This window comes from Myotis brandtii, unplaced genomic scaffold, assembly GCF_000412655.1.
Source record: "Myotis brandtii unplaced genomic scaffold, ASM41265v1 scaffold43, whole genome shotgun sequence".
NCBI classification, from domain to species: Eukaryota; Metazoa; Chordata; class Mammalia; order Chiroptera; family Vespertilionidae; genus Myotis; species Myotis brandtii.
In genome coordinates, this window is record NW_005366455.1 from 2,655,060 (window position 1) to 2,673,295 (window position 18,236).

Sequence of the window (18,236 nt, forward strand, 5' to 3'; positions counted from 1 at the left end):
ACCCTGGACATCCTACATGACCCTTTCCCAGTCATTTGATTGGGAGGTTCTTCTGTGGCCATCAGCCTCAACCAACACATTAGCAATGTTGGTTGCTAATGCCACGCTACAGTCTGCAATGACAGTCTCCATTGCAGTAAAAATTAAAGGAATAGAGGACAAAAACACTAAATTTAGCCATAGCTAGATTCTCAACATAGTCTAAGACTTGGCAAGACAAATGTCTTAGGCAGGCACAGTGCTGACACAGGCTGGTGGAAAGGAACTCAACCAATGCTCAGCAGACTCAAAAAGGGAAACCTGCAGTACCTTTAACAAAGGAAGTTCTGAGTTCTGCTGATTCATTCTGACTTAAAGCTGCAATAACACTTGAGTAAGGAGCACCCAAGCTGACTCTGCATTTTTTTCTGCAGTGTTCACAGAATTTGGCATACAAGAAATTTAATAGCTCTTTTTTAGAATCCTTTGCAATTTCTCTGCTATTGATTGTGGTCACCTACATTATAGTGTCTGATAGCATTACATGGTATTTTTTTGGCAAAGATGCAGTCCTGGTCAAAATACTGATGATAGTTTAAAATACTGATGGGAGCTTCTTAAACTAAAGACACCCATACAGGAAATCCCTTTCACCAAAGAATCCCTTTCACCAAAGAAAGCTCACTACTTTTGTCAACAGCTCTTGCCCATGTTTTGTAGAAAGACATCTGTGCAATGAGTTCCAACTTAGAAAACAGCATTTAAATATCAACACAAACTTAAAATGCTCAGAGAAAAATCAGGTAAATTTTTATCAGGACCAAAATTTTGAAAAGACCCATATGAGAGCAAATTACAAAGCAAAGAACCTTCTCAATATATTTACAAGTCATCTTTGTCTTTGTTTATTCAGAATTGCAATACAATATGAGAATTGTATAATGCAAGGTAAATTGGAAGAAAATTTTATACTTGAGTCAGTAATTTATCATGCTTCCTATGTGTAATAATGATTATAGTTAACATTTAATTAACTAGCATTACTTCAAATATGTATTTCATTTAAAATCCTACCCTCTAAGTACTGTACTTGAGATACTTAACAAGCTAAATGTTAAATGCCTCTTCTTCCAGGAAAATAAAAAATAATTAACTTTAGACTTTTATGTTTTTCTTGAAGTGTTATATGACATCTTATCAGTGTCAATATTTTGATTGAACCCTTACCATGAAGTGAAGTTTTATTGCACTTGCTTAACAGGATTATGACTAAATACTTACTTGTTCAGTGTGAGGTCAAGAATAAACCTGGAGCCAAAGGCCTGAATCTGGAAGCTTGCCTGGGCCAGATGGACAGCCTATGGATCCAAAAAGACAGAAAAAGTCCTTAGTTTACTTTCCTGTCTTTAAAGCTGATTATATCAATAACAAGAATGATATTTAATAAGAACTTTTTTATAGATTGATTGATTGATTCGCTTCTTTACGGGTCCTTATGTAGCAATGCATTTTTCTTTAAAATGAGACTGGGTGCATTGTTATGGCTGTACTTGGAAGACCTGAGTATTTGTGCATCAAGAAATTAACTGAAAGACAGTGAGTCCTTTAAAATGAACACATCGTGATAAAAATCAAGAGTATATTCAGCTGGACTTACAAAGTGACCGTGATGAATTATGCAAAAGTCTGACTAATTAAAGCTTGATTTCAGCCTACTTCGTGCACAAAGCTAACCAATTCTTTCTGCACACCTAAGTGAAAAATCATGTCAGCTCTCTGCCCCTCGTCAGGAATTGGAACTTTCTCTAAAAGATGTATCAGCAGAACGGGACAGTCAAATGGGAGGGCACAACCTTTCAGCTTCAGGAGCACTTAGAACCAGGCCCTCTGCCAAGACCGAGCGTTTATGTTTTACAAGTCACACGTTTAAAAATATTGTCATTATTGTGCCTTAATTCAAATACAAAGATAATCTCATCTAAACACAAATCATATGTACTAGATGTTAAAGATTAGCATAGCTCACAGAATCATCTTCAGTGATGTAAACAAACAAATCAATGAAGTATTGCCAAAGTATTATTCAAGATAAAACTCTCCTTTGTCACCCTATCAGAGGAAAAAAAGACAAGGATAAACATTCATCCCCTCCTCCTCCTCCCCTACTCAAAAATATCCTTCCTCCAGATTTGTCCTAAAACACAGGGGGTGTCACAAATCACGGGAGAAGTGTTAGCAAGCAGACACCTTCCACTCCCACTTCCCCCAACACGCCCTGCTCCTCATGCCCCTCCTCCTCCATTTCCAATTACTGAAACCCTACTCATCCTTCAAGGAAGCTCTCCTTCCCCAGCTTCAATGAAAATGAACTCTTCATCCTCAAGGTTTCGGAAAAACGTCATTTGTTCCTCCCTCCACAGGCAGGTGTGCTCCCAATCTGGCCCTGTGCCATGAGCGCCACATCTCATATCACAAGCATCTTGCAAATAGTAGTAGATTAATGACCCTTCCCGAGATATCTGAACTTTCCATTAATTAAGCAAATATTTATTGTCAAGACTTCTGTCTTGCCAAACCTATAAAATACTGTAAACCATGACTTCTTGTCAAGCACAACTGCTGATGAGATAGTCACGCCATAATAATCAAGAAATAAAATGAAAAGAAAAATTAACAATCATGAAATTTTAAACACAAAACAATGGGAAGGCCCCTGAATCCCAAACACCGTGGTGATAGCACATCCAACCCCAAACAGCCATGCAGAACAGGGTCATCGTACCTGACCTGGGTTTCCCCACACCCAGACAACTACGTGAGAAATTTCTGTCTTGTCGAGTGTGGGCTCTATCATTTGCAGAAGAACCTCTGTCTCTCTAATACATTCATATATAGTCTTTAATCTAAATGGGTTCTGTGTCTTAAGGCACTAACTTTTGCATGAAGATTTTTATATTGATGAATCATTTGTACAAGAGGAAATTTTTCAGCTCTGGATCCCAAAAGCTTAAACACACACACACACACACACACACACAAAAAAAAAAAAAAAAACACCTTACCTCCTGAGAATAAGATAGGTCCTTAGGCATATTTTCTCTTAGGAATACTAAATAGCAGAGAAGAGTTCACTGATAGCACCCTGGCCTTGCCCAGTCAGCATGCCTTAGTTTAAGCATCAACTAATAGTCACAGTTCAATTCCTGGTCAGGGCACATTCCTGGGTTGTGGGCTTGAGCCTCAGTAGGGGGCGTGCAGGAGGCAGCCGATCAATGAGTCTCTCTCATCATAGATGTTCCTCTCTCTCTCTCCCTCTCCCTTCCTCTCTGAAATCAATAAAAATATATTTTTAAAAAATAGCACCGTGACCTAAAAGTGTTGGCAAATGTACCTCCTTGCGCATCTTTATAAAAATACTAAGAAAAAACTGACAGTGACCCAGTAAAAGCCTCATTTTGCAGCAAATAAGCAACGAGACAAGTACAAACCCCAACAAAACCCTGTTGCAAAATGAAGCAGCCTAGTGCTGATTGCTCATCCCATTGTATAGAATTGTTGGGAGCTATCCGCTTTGATCATTGCTAAGTACGTTTATACCGAGTCAATGTGACCAGATTCAGCTGAACAGAATTTAATGAAGGCTAGAAAATAATATTAATATTGGGATTTCCCTTAGTTTTTCCAGGCACTTGTTCCACGCACACACGTATTCAGTCCCAATCTGTGTGTAAAAACGGTCCGGACACAGCCTCTGTGTTCAATGACGCGTCAGGCTCCGGAGACGCCAGGGAGCTGCCGGCCTCCCGGTGTGTCTAAGAGTCACAGGGACCAAGCCTCCCTGAATGATGTGATTTGAACAAATTTTCAAAAGATGATTAAGAATCCACCTGTCAGGAGAAGACATTCAGGTGTGGGGAAAAGCATTTAGAAAAATTGACTGAAAAAGAAAATATGGGGGAAAACCCCCTTTTTAAATTTTCTTTATTGATTAAGGTATTACATATATGTCCTTATCCTCCCCTTTCCCCCCCCCCCGCCCCCCGCTGCTCCTGCCCTCCTGATCATGCCCTCAACCCCCTGGTGTCTGTGTCCATTGGTTGTGCTTATATACATGCATACAAGTCCTTCGGTTGAGCTCTCCCCCGCAACATTATAGCCTGTGGTTTCCTGGCTTTTGGAGGAAACGACAAACAATTACTCTAAAAAGGTGGGCTGGACAGTGGGGTTTTGTGTGACATGCTCAGTGGCGTGTCTGATCACATATACACACATGTGGCAAGGTAGCAAGCTTTCCTCTAAGCATCCCCCACTTAGCACAGTGCAGGCACACGCCATTATCATCACTGTCATCGTCATCATCGATAACAATAACATTATGATTCAAACCTATTGACAGATTCCTCTCCACAACTGAAACAATGCAATTGACAACCTTCCTGTTTCTCCATGGGGGGGAGGGGAGGAAGGGAATCTGATTATATTACATTTATCGTAAAAATGTTATAATATTTTAATTTACTTTAACACTAACAGGCAGCACATTTCCTATAAAGTGATTTAAGATTTCCTCAAGCATGCATCTCCCTTGCACATACATCAAATGGAATTAGTATGTTCATCTAATATATCTGTATCCATTTTAAGTAATCTCAATACAGTGGTGTGTGTTATTTTTCCTACATTCTGTTTCTCTTTCCATTGCTACACATTCTGCATTTGTGCACAGAGCACCGGTTCCTCTCTGTACCGAAATAAATGCCTGACAAAGGCTACTTTTCCCTGTCATTCTGTGATGTCTGCTGTCCTAGACATGCTCAAATGAGCTTTTCACTTCTGGATCCTCAGTTATTCCATACCAATGGATCATTTTCTTCTTTAACAAAACATTATCCAGCTTTGATAATGGTCCATTTTAAAGATGTTTTCAAATCAGGTAAATGAATCCTCATCATTGTTGTTTAAAAAATTATATTTTTATATTATTTGTTTTTACTTCTTATTAACCCACTTCTTCCAAATGACAGAAAGATTAGAAGAATGGCCGAGATGAGCAAAGAATTGTAGAACATACAGCCATAACACGGTTTAATAAATAGTGTTGTTGACTCTCTGATCAGCATCACTGCCACTCACTGAAATACAAAGCCTACCTTGAGTATTGCTTTTCTTTTACTTAAAAAAAAAAAAAAGGAACAAAGTTCAGAAACGTGTTCAGTAATACGGAGCCAGACCATAGGAATACTTTGGAGATGAGTTCATGAACACGCATGCGGTCATAACAAGTTACTTTCTCCTCCAAGATCCGTGAAACGGGCTTGATGATTAACACCTGGCTTTGCAAGGACAGTCACTGTACCCGCACCGGCACTGTGGAGAAGGCAGGATTTTACCGTCAGAGTCATTTCACGATAAGAATATGCACAGCCCTAGGCTCAGAATTACCACCCTGAAGGGCTGAGAACAGCTGTTGCCTACGCACTTCGATATTTTTCTTTTGACTCAGAATCTGGCACGGGGAAATTACAGGAGCTCCGCAAACAAAAACAACTGAACGCAATTATATACACAAACCTCCTCCACTGAAGAACAATTCACACGTCTTTAACGATGTGCTTTTGTTGTTCTGTTTTTTCCTGTGAGTAGACAGCACCTAATGGTGTCCTAATAAATAAGTTTAGAAGACTGTTAGGTTCCTCTGCTTAGACTAGTTTTGCCTCTTATGAAGTAATGTTACACTCTGAAGCCATCGGATATGCCCAGCTTTGTGTAAGGCGCATTATATACCCTGAACAGACACAGTTCTGTTTCCTTGGGACTTATATTCTAAGAAAGTTGACTTTAATATGAAGATGAAAACAAGAGGAAAAAAGATGACTATCTACTTATAAAATAGATAAAGCAGGCGTCTGCAGGGTACATGTTTGCACGCCAAAGTGTTTCACACATAATGAGCGCTCGCTCGGTCCTCTTTACTGCCTGGCAAGGACGTGCGAGTTCCATGAAGCAGGCATATAACTGGAACTAACTGCAGGAAATGAAAAGTTTACGCTTTCCCAGATTTCAGAAAATGTTCTGCGACTGAATGTCATAATTCAGGAGCAAGTGAGCAACTTGAATTGAGGTCTGTACAATTCAGCATCCTCGGAGCACGCGTCTTCCTTTAGAGTGCTGTCTAATGGACATGGTCTGTGCAGCAGAGAAACATGTAGAAAGGAGTTCCCTGCTCTTAAGACAGAGTCCCTTCATTTAAGGAGACACTCATTAAGTAACAAAGGGAACACAGCCCGAGTGGCACCTCAATAAGACAGGAAAACGCTTTTAAATGGAGGCAGAAGCCGCGGTGGCTGTCGAGCAGACGTAGGCAGGCGGATGGTTCAAGTTCTTCCTAAAGAAAGGGCCGTGGATTTCTGGGAAAGAAGGTGCTGGAGAGAGCAAATGCTGCAATATTATTGCAATGGAGACAAAAGGGGGCATCTGTGACACTTTCAACGATAAAGATACATTTCTTTTTAAATGCTGCAATACTGGAAGCCTGTATTAATAAAACCTGAACTCCTCCACTGGAAGGAATCATGGAAAAAGGAAAACATGAAATAGTGGATTACTAGTGAGACTGTAGGCAATTTCTTTCCTGTTTTTTATTTCCCTTATTGCTTTGATAATATTGCTGCTTCTATGTTCATTCAAATATCAAATAGATATGTTGCGATTGTGCGTAGATGTGTGTGTGTGTGTGTGTGTGTGTGTGTGTAATGTTCATTCAAACATCATATAGATATGTTGCGATTGTGCATAGATGTGTGTGTGTGTGTGTGTTTGTGTGTGTGTGTGTGTGTGTGTGTGTACACACCATCACTGTTACAGGAAGTATTTTTCCCTCCCCTTATCTTTTTGCTTATGGTGTTCTCTCCTCTCTTAATGATTTTTTTTTCAATAGACACTTCAAGAGTTTCTACCCCTTTTTCTTAAAATACAGTGGGAAACGTTCCCAGAATCTCAGACACCGCCTTCTTTTGAGATTCAGGACTTTTTATGGGGTTTCAGAGAAGGCAGACTTGGAAATTCACCGGCTAAGAAGGGAGGAGGGGAACGAACGGCGGCGCGGACGCTGGAAGGAGCGGCTTTGTTTGAAAGGCTGCGCCGAGGAAGAAAGGAGCTGCGCCGGGAGCCTCGGCCCACTCGGCTGCACAGCGCGTTTTTCTCTTCATGTGAAAACAGGAGACAGAGAATCCAGTGACCCAAGTAATTAAGTCCCAATAGGAATTAGACTGCCACGTTTACACTGAAATACGTTTGAGAAAAACACGTCACTTTCTTTAGATCATACAGGCTTTTCTATAAATGGCTAGTCTGGATCTGTCCCTCTAAAGCTGGAAAAACAGAAAAGTCCGGCTTGTGGATCTTTCTGTGTAATGCAAAAACTCAAATACGTGACTGTATCTTGGGAGTTTTAAAATCTAACAGAAAACATCAATGGCCTATTTTTAATTATGTTAATCTCATTCTAATTCCTTATTCGAAATTTGCACATTGGTAATCACCAATACGATCAATCTCCCATATGATAAAAATAACAATGCCTTATGTTTCCTGTATTTTAATTATCCAATTATCCAGAATAATACGGCACCCCATGAAGTTTAGTCGGGTAAATATTTTTATGACCCTTTTATTTAAAAATAATTTTTTTTCAAGACACCGAGAGGTTAAGCGATGTTTTTATCGAACGTCACACATCAAAGGAAGAAAGATGAAGTATTTGCTTCAGCTCGGTGAGGAAAATGCCAAGTTCACACCAGAAATCCTTAAACTTCAATGTTTCCTGGTCACTGAAATATAAATAATAATATCGTGCCAGTAGGGTGTGTGTGAGGATTAAATTATATAATAATGGGATAAAAGTTCCTAGAAAAGGTTGGCCACGTAGAAGGAGCTCAATCATTTGGGAAAGGGGTGGGTGGTAAAGTAGAAGGAGAAAGGGGAAAAAAGAGAAGAAACTCTATTAACGATTTGGAAAGGTTATCAGTCAGCTCCACCTTAAAAATTAATTTTCAATATAGCTGATCACCTCCTAGAAAATCCAATGTGCATTTATCCTCTGCAAAATTTGCAAATTTTATGTTTTTCATTGCTAATTACCATCAGGTATTATGCTTTGACCTTGTTCAAGTCGTCATGTCTTTAAAATAATATGAATCATTTTCCTGAGACGTGGAACAGCTGCAAATGTGAGATAAAGGCAATTTTGCAAATTAAGGTAATTTGCTGAACATTCTTCCCAAGATGAATTTAAATAGATAGCGTGTAGGAGAGAATATCATCATCACGTTTCCTTCCAGCATGCTCCAATAAACAGGATTATTGGTTAACCCAGTAACAAACTGGCACTGAACCCCTGCCGGTGTGAGATACGGTGGCAAATGTAAAGATATAGAAGAATTAGTATTTATATCCAAAAGTGTCTAACCTGGTTAGAGGAAGGAGATGAGAAACCACAAAGAGTAGGAAATACAATACTTCAATTTAATAATAATAATAATAACAAATATTATTTGTAAAGATGTCATATACAATGTAAGCATGATTAGTTACTCTAATATTAACAAGGGTATGGTGTGGGTAAATAATGCATTTAAATTTGAGGAGCAAGAATGCTGAGGGCTGGAGAGAGCGAGGGAAAGCTTACTGAAGAAGTTTTTCTCAGTATTAAGGGATAGAATTCAGATAGTGGTGGGACTGATTGAATAGAATGAAATTTCAAAGGGTTTCTAAGTGTTAGCTAATTAACAGAGACTTAAGAAACATGCTTTTAAAGTAAAACACCGGCACCCTTCCTTCTGGAGCATTAACCACGTTTTGGGTTGTGGTAAGAATTAAAACATGGCAGTTTATTATAAAATTAAGCATTTCACGAGATCAATAAGTCACGGGAACACATGCAAGCCCCCCAGATACCAGTGTATTTTGTTAATCAATCGATCCCTTAGCCTTACACTGGGAAGCCGAAGTCCCGGCCTTGCCGGGGATTACAGACACAACACCGAAACATCAGCAGAGCGCACTCTTCTCACGGGGCCGCGGGCATCAGCATCTCCGCGAACCACGCAGGTCATCCTTTGACCTTGTTCTCTGTGCCAACCTAGCCGAGAAAGAGAGGACTTCGACTCTGAAAGAAATCCGGCCAACATTCAATTATCCGAGCTGATGACACAGAAAAAAAAGGATGGCGTGTTGAATTTTAACATCTGCCCAAATCTTTTGCAAGAGCCCTTTTCTAAAGAAACCAATTTTAACAAGAAACCAGTTTCATCTTCCTCCTTAACTACCCTCAGTTTGAAGTGCTCTCAAAGTTTGATACAGACAAAAGATAGGCACTGCAGAGAAAGAATAATGGCATTGGCAATCCGAACAGATACTCCAATGAATAAATCATGAGTTAGCTGTAGTAAAAATTCATTTTTTACATTCCTCATAGGCAGCCAAAGAAGAGAAGTTATATCTAATATTATTGGGGGAGGGGGGGTCTTTTAGCCCTAAAGGGTCACGCTAATATCTTCCTTAGTGATCACTTAGCAACCCAGGAGAACTCTGTAACAATACACATTCACCGACAACACCATCTTTGGACATTTACGCGAACTGTCTTCTATAAATTTATCCCTGATGATTAATGTTTGCTGGATATTAAATCGACAATGCCAACTCAAAAGAGAGATGAAATCATAAGCCTTCAGAGCTCTTGCTATTTGAAAATGGGTAAAGCATTACAAGTATCACTACAGCTCTATTATTTAGCTTTCATATATTTTCCGAAGGACGAATAAAAATACAACTATGACAACAGTTGCCATGGAAGCAGTTCCTTTCTGCTGCCTTCCTGAATAGCAGCGTTTAATTTGATGCATTAATCTAGTGGCTGAGGTGTGATTCACTTGTTCTTTTTCCTCATCAATTCCTACATCACCAAACTGCACAACTCCAAGGAGGGCTGCTCTCCCTGCTGACACTGTTGTCATAAAGCGAGGACCTATTTTTCCTTTCTAGCCAGGATTATTGAACACCCACTAGATAATTTAAATAAAAGAATAGAAATGGGGTGTGAGTTTTGGAACGCAGACGACACCAAGCTCCATGCATAATGTCCGTGACTCATTACAAGGCAGTTTTTTAAATTTGTTGCTTATATAATGTTAGTACTGCCCTGCAAGAAAAAAGCCTCCGGAAGGCAGCCATCCAGGTGACTTTCCTGGTCTGCTCCCCCTGCTCCTGGGAATGCTGGCTACAACAGCCCAGTGGACTCAACTCAAACAGCTACCTAGAGCCCTGGCCTGTGTCGTTCAGTTGGTTGAGTGTCATCTCATGCCCTAAGAGGTTGCCAGTTCATTTCCCAGTCAGGGCACGTGCCCAGGTGGCGGGCTTAATCCCCAGAAAGGGGTGTGCAGAAGGCAGTGGATCGATGTTTCCCTCCCTCTCCCTTCCTCTCTCTCTCTAAAATCAATAAAAACATATTTAAAATTTTTTATTTTAAAAAATACCTACCTAGCGCGAAAGAAGCTTCTTTAACTTGGATCTTTATGAAGACCACACAAGGATTAGTCAAGAATGAATGAGCTTGGAATACGAAATGAGGTTTATGATACAGTAATTACACAATTCACTTGAGCCTTGTTATATCCAGCAAACCATAAATGCTATAGAGTAAATGGAAATATTAATTTTCAGCTCTCCCTCAGTAAGAAGCTACTGAAAATGAACAACCCAGGGAAGCTAAGCAGACCTGCCTATGCCAGGTCTCTCTTCTCTTAAGATATCGTGATCTTGTTTGGTGGATCTCACACTGCCCTTGCCCAGAGCTGCTTTGTGTTGGGATCCCTATACCAGCTGTTATTTCTATTTGAAGAAAATGTTTAGGATCTGCTTATCAGTACATCATAAACACACAGCTATTTGACAGCGATATTCCTAAGAGGGCTTTGCTTTCCTTAATTACCTTTTGCAAGATGTGTGCCACACGTTGAGTGTTACTGGGGTGAAGCCTCTTTTGCTCTAGGGACCCAGCTATGGATTAGAGAGTTCTCAGCCATGTCTGGATCTGTCCTTTGCTCTAACTTCTGACCTTAGCTATGACCACGGATGGATTGCATTCTGTCCCTTTGGATGGAAAGAGTAACTTTCAAATTGGAGGCCAAGACAAAAGTGGATTTTCCCATTTTACAAACAAGTGCCAACAGACTTCCTCAGGAACACTATTAAGGAACACCAGGACATAGAGGTTCACAATTGTCATGTATCACAATTTTACTCAAAACAAATATCATGTGTGCTGTACATACTTTACTCAAAGCTAGATGTGGAAAAGCTAATATTGACGTGACCTCATTTTCTCTAACATTCAGCTTCCATAGAATTCCACAAAATGCCAACCACTCAGCCTGTAGTCACATAATTTTTAAAACTAACATTTAGAATATTGACTGTTACACAGAATATCCTGCCTATTTTGGTAAGCAAATGATAGACTCACCACATCTACGGAATGTTTTAGGTTCATTAAAACTCCATTTTTATTTCCAAATGAGAACCCAGAATTGCATGGAAACTTGGAGATATACAAACATAAATATAGTACTCTGGAATACATCTATTTCCTCAGATTACATGCTATCTCAGTGGCTTCTGCATCACGTATGAAATCATTTACTCAATCAACAAATAATTTTTCTTACTACCATGTTTCAAGCAGCAGAGAGAAGTAATGCCATCAACAAATAAATTTCAAGCAAATTAAATGGTGATAAATGCTATAGGTAAAAAGAATAAAATAGGTAAAAGGCAAAGGTAGTTAGGAAGTATATTGTATGGATAAATGGCAACATTAAACAAGATGGACAGAGAAGGACTCTGAAAAGACAGCCTTTAAGCAAAGATTGGGGAGTGAAGGAGAAAGAATTCTGGGCAAGGAGCAGCTAATTACAAAAACCCTAAGGCAGGAGCACACTTGTATGTTAAAGAAAAGCAATAAGGCCAGTTTGGATCAAGGGAAGTGAGTCCAAGGGAGTGTCCTAGGCAATGAAGTTAAAGAAGTAATTGAGTGTGCAATTGTGTAGGACCTTGTAGGCTAATGTATTGAAATTTCAATATATTTTACTTAATAGAAATAAAAAGTTGCTAAGGATTTTGAGCTGAGGAGTGATGTGATCTGAGGAGTGATGTGATCCAGGCTATTGTGTTGACAAGAGAATAAAGGTGGGGGAGGGGTGGGCAGAGAGAGCAGAGGGTCCAGTTAAGACACTATTGCAATACTCCAGGTAGGAGTGAACTGTGAGCTGGACTTGGGTAATAATAGCAGAGTTGATGAGAAGTGGTCAGATTCTGGGCAGACAATAAAAGCATTGTCAACAGCAGTTGCTTACAGATCAGATATGGGTTTTGAATAAAATAGAGCAGGAAAGGAAAACTCAAGAATTTTAGGTCTGAATAACCAGAAGATGCAAGCTATGAGGTGAGGAATAATGGAGGAGGAGATGGCAGTGGAAATACAGTACTTCTGTTTGGGATCTATAATGTTTGGTATGCACATTATGTAGCCAAGTGGAGATGTGGAATAGGCAGTTAGATATAAGGCATACATAGAGACATCTTTTAGTTAGCATTTACTGAGGAATTAAGTGAATTAAGAAACAATGAACAAGTGAATGATTAAGCATATGAATGAATGAGTGAATAAAGAATAAATATTGAACATACAAAAAAATGACAGTAAAAGAACTAACGAGGAGGATATAATTTAAATTCTGCAGACAACTTACTCTCTGAAATAGCTATACCTTAAAAGAGAAAACTAAGATAATTGGGTAGGAAAAACTGTAAAATCAGTACAAAATAACCCACTCACTGGGTTTTTAAATAACATTTTCAATTTAAACAGTGTCACTTTGGAACACAAGAGATATATTATGCACTACAAATTCTCCCAAAAGAATTCAAGTCCAAAAGCATCATTCTTAGATGTCTTGTGTATGTGTTAAAATTACAAAGGAATGCTCAGCAAATGAAGATGTTAGTTCTCCGGCAAACCACATGGGTTATATGCACGAATATATATATATTATATTCCTAAGAAACAACACAGTGTTGTCTTTGATTTCCCAAAAGTCCATTTCTATATTCTGGAAGTCATACTATCTTAACTGCTTTTAATATTTCAAACTTGTCATTGCTTTTAGGCATACATTGTCATGTACCTCATTTTAAGGCTTTTTAAAAGCATACACTTACTGCCCTGGCAGTTGTGGCTCAGTTGACAGGGCGTCATCCATCCCATGCAAAGTTTGCGGGTTCGATTCCCAGTCAGGGTACATGCCCAGGTTTTGGGCTCAATCCCCAGTACGGGGTGTGCAGGAAGCAGCTGACCTAAGTTTCGCTCTCATTGCTGTTCTTTCCTCCCACCCCTCTTTCTTCCTCTCTCTCTAAAAATCAATAAAAAGTCTTTGGAAAAAAAAAAGTATACATTTACTGACTTTAATTTACTAACTGTATCTAGCATCTTAGGGGCCTGATCTTAAGGCAGAGAACCAAGGCATATCCCACACCTTATTAAATAATGTAGGTTTCTCAACATCTCTAACCAATTTAGTAATTAAAGTTTATATTGCAAACTCTATGAATGAAAAGATTTGAAAGAATTGCACAAATCTCTTCACTCCTACAGCTGTTCCTTGGACTCCTACTTAAATTAGCAAATGACAAAAAGGAGACTTCAATATTTTGTTAAAATCACAATGCTATTTCAACAGTGCCAATGATTAATACATAAACAAAGCAATTTCAGTTAGTTACTTCGGATGACTTTGTTTTTTACCCGAAGTAAGCAAATAACTATATCAGGGCAGTATTTAATTCGTCATGACTAGAGAGGTCAGAATGTTAGTAACACTGGATCAATGGTCCAAAATAAAAGCTGCTTATAGAATATGAAATTTTTTCTAAAAATATAAAACTATAGTAAACTTAACACTGTTTTATCTTAGCCCAAGAAAAGAAAAAGCCATTTAAATTAAGATCTCAAGCAAACCCTTCTTCCTGCCTTCCATTCTGATTAACATTAAATTAGCCAGTGTCTCACAAAATAAAAATGATGGCACCTGCACCAACACTGTAGGCCTTAAGTCAGGCCAGCACAAGACAAAGTCTGCTGGCTCAGTGCTCAAGCACATTTATGTAGGAAACAGCATATATGTCAAGGGACAGAAAGATAATAATTCCCATTTTCCTAACCTATAGGTTTACAAGTTCAAGAACAGGCTTTCTGAACCTCAGCAAGACTGATATTTTAGGCTGCATTCATCTTAGATGTGTGTGGGGGCGGGGGGGCAATCTGTCTTGTGCACTGTGGTATGTTTCGCAGCATCCCTGGCCTCTATCCACTAGATGCCAGTAGCATCCAATCCCCAGTATGACAGCCAATAATGTCTCCAGATATTGCCAAACATCCCCTGGGAAGAGCAAAACTGCCCCTAGTTGAGAACCCTTGACCTGTATGTTCAGGAGATGTATGATTTTATATCGATTCCTCTAGGTGTGTTGCCTTTACAAAATATGTAACCTTAATTTCAAAGCTCACTTTCAGCTGTCACCAAAGCCCCTGAGACAAAACAGCAGAAAGCAACTGATACCCACAGAAAAAGGGAGCTTGGTTCTTTCAAAAGTTAGTTATCTATCTGCTCAAGAGCAAATTCTTAAACACTTACACCCATAGAAATGTCCCCAAATTAAACTATGAGTTTAAATCTGTCAAATGAGCTCGCATGTAGTCTTCAAAAAATAATAAGGAAATGCTGTAATAGTCCAGAAATTTGGTGAGGTGTTTTTTTTTTAAGTATACTTAACGTTGCTTTTTTCCCCCTCCCAACGTGGCAGCTTCTTATCTTTTGAAATGTCACTTGGTGACTCAAAAGAGAATAACTGTAATTTAAACAGCAAGAAGTGAGGGGGAATCACTGTATGTGGTCTCCGTTTGGAAGCTAATAAGCTGTCCTTCCGTAATTAATGTAATATGTTTTCTCCGTGGGTATAAAACCCCAGGTCTCTAAATACCATTTATATGCTGGTGGCTCCCCACATTTCCATCTCGTTCCAACCTGCCCCTGAGACCACAGCCCATCACCAACATACCCACGTAGATGACCTGCAGTCGGCCTGGAGAGAACAAGTTAAGGCTTCTCTTCGCCTTCTAAACTTGCCTCCCAGCCGTTTCCATGCTGGGAAAAAGGAGCACTATTCCCCAGGAAAAGGCCTTATAATCATTCTTGACTTCTGTATTAATTTCCAATTACTACCAGAACAAATTTCCATCATTTTGTGACTTAAAACAACACATATTATTATCTCATGCTTCTGGAGTTCAAAAGTCCAAATTAAAAGTCTAGGGTCCAATATTAAGGTGTCGACAGACACCTTCTGGAAGCTCCAGGGGGGGGGGGATCAATTTCCTTATCATTTCCAGCTTCTAGACTAGTGGTTCTCAACCTTCCTAATGCTGCGACCCTTTAATACAGTTCCTCATGTTGTGGTGACCCCCAATTTCATTGTTACAAATTGAACATAATTAAAGCATAGTGATTAATCACATAAACAATATGTAATTATATATGTGTTTTCCGATGGTCTTAGGCGACCCCTGTGAAAGGGTGGTTCGACCCCTAAAGGGGTCGCGACCCACAGGTTGAGAACCGCTGCTCTAGAGGCTCCTGCATTCCACGGCTTGGGGTCCTTCCCCGCATCACTCCCACCTCTGCTTGCATCATAACATCTCCTTCTCTGACCCTAACTCTCACAAGGACCTTTGTGATTACACTGGGCCCACCCAGAAATCCCAGCATAACCTGCCCATCTCAAGATACTTAACTTAATCACATCTACAAAGTCTCTTTTGCCACATGAGATACTGTGATTTATAAGAAATCTTTCCATCTGGTCATTCTGAGGACCAAAATATATTTCTCATACAGACGTGGTCTTCATGCAAGGTTTCTGGCTCGCAGCTCCCCAAACCCTTGGGATTTTCTAAGCAATAAGTGTGATAAGAGCTTTTTTGTCATATTTGGTTTCTTGTCCAGTTTCTGAAATCACTTCAGAGTCATGAAGGGGAAGTACGTGTCTGATTATTCAAAACAAGCCCCTTTCCACACCCCTGGGTCTGTGTCAATGAGATGACTTTTGGAAAGCACTTGAGGATGGGAGCTGGTTGCCAGAAGCACCCGCCATGAATAAAGGGTTGGAACTTTCAGTCCCACCCCGCCCCTCTGGCCTCTCTGGAGGAGAGAGTGACCCAAGGTTCAATCAATTACCAATGGCCAATGATTTCATCAATCATGCCTGTGTAATGAAGCCTCCATAAAAACCCAAAAGGAGGGGTTGGTGAACACATGGAGAGGTGTGGAGAGAGGTACTCCCCTGGCCCCATACCTGGCCCTATGCATCGTTTCTATCTGGCTGTTCCTGAGTTACATCCAATAGACCAATAAACTAGTTAGTAAACGTGTCTCCAAGTTCTGTGAGCCATTCTAACAAATTAATCAAACCCGAGGAGGGGGTCCTGGGAACCTCTTATTCATAGTCAGTCAGTCGGAAGTACAGCTAAATACTTGGACCTGCAACTGGCATCTGAAAGGCGGGGTGAAAAAAACCCTTAACCTGTGGGATCTGGAGCTATCTCTAGGTAAAAATAGTGTCAGAATTGAGTTGAATTTTCTGACACCTTGCTAGTGTCCCAAGGATTGCCTGTTGGTGTGGGAAATCCCTCCACACAATGAAATTTGCTGATCGGAACCACCTTTTACCACATAAGGTAACTTATTCACAGATTTAGGGGATTAGGATATGAACACCCTTGGGGGAGGGGATTATCCTGTCTACCACTACTCCTCTCCTTTTCTAGTCCACCCGCTCCCCCTCCCAAATCATCAACAATCTGGAGGCTCTACCTCTGAAATATATCCCAAATCAACTGCTTCCCTGTCACGCCTCTGCTACCACCCCAGTAAGGCCATGCGGACTCTGTGCTGGGTGCCTGTGAGTGCCTCCTCACCAGTCTCCTTGGTGCCACTCTTGCCCCTCTACCGTCCTGGGCTCTAAAGCTACCAGAACTTTGATCTTTGCAAAATATAAATCAAAGAATGTTATTTCCTTGTTCAAAACCCATCAGTGGCTTCCCATTATAATCAGAACAAAATCCTAATAGGCCCTTCATCCTCTGGCCCCTTCTTACCTTTAAAAAATTATGGGGCAAGGAATACGCAATTTTTTCCTCCACAGAATTTCTCACCCTCAACCTTCCAAGGCCTTGTACAATGAGCAGGAGCTCTTAGCCACTTATCAAAGGGAGCTGCTTGTGTTTCCGCCGCCCTTCCAGAGCCTCTTACTGTACTTCTCTCTCCCAAGGCAGAAGACAGCAACTAGCCACGTAATTCTAACCCCAAGCCCTCCCTCTCCAAGTCCATTTTGACTGCAAAGTTCTTGATAAAACTACCAGGAATTTTTAAATGTGCAAGAAAAAAAAAATCAGAAGGTAGGGAAAGAAAGGAAAGAGCACAATATAGTGTGATATATACTACACGTTTCAGAGCAGGAGACAGAAGAAGCTATCTTAGGCTGATGGATCTAAAAATAGGGCAGAGATAAATTATTTAATGTTAAAAGAACTAAAAATAAAAATTTAACAGTCTTTGGGAGCGATGGGAGAGAGACTTTTACTTTTCAATCTATTCCTTTATGAACTCTGAATGCTTAGACCATGTAAATAAATATAGCAGAATAACTACTAATTTCATACAAGATTTATACTAAGTTGACAAGTGAGTGTATGCATGTTTATATGCACACTGAGCAACCATTTTTTCACCTATTGTAACATTTCTTCCCTCTGATTCCAGCACTGCTCTTTGGAATTCCCCCTCCAGACTGTCCCGCCAAAGATTTCTCAGTGATAAATCAGAGGGCGCCAGCACCCCACCAGCAGTCTCTCGGTGGAACAGTGTTCCTTAGGCCTCCTCTGTCTCTATTTTTAAAAACTCTTTTTTCCCTGAATGACCTCACACCAGCTACTTCTGGAGCCAGCTACTCTCTCCTCGCTTTCAAATAATAAGATCTACACTTTATAATTCCTACTCTTGCCCTAACTGGTTTGGCTCAGTGGATAGAGCATCAGCCTGCAGACTGAGGGTCCCAGGTTCGATTCTGGTCAAGGGCATGTACCT

The 18,236-nt window shown here is 40.1% G+C and overlaps 1 protein-coding gene across 1 annotated transcript in view; it reads right to left on the minus strand.

Annotated features, from left to right (window-relative positions):
* ADAM23 (ADAM metallopeptidase domain 23) overlaps positions 1–18,236 on the minus strand; it is a 149,172-nt gene that overhangs the window by 112,279 nt on the left and 18,657 nt on the right. The window contains exon 3 of the mRNA XM_014546091.1: positions 1,261–1,337. Within this exon, the coding sequence (XP_014401577.1) occupies positions 1,261–1,337 (77 nt within the window). The remainder of the gene's footprint in view (positions 1–1,260; positions 1,338–18,236) is intronic.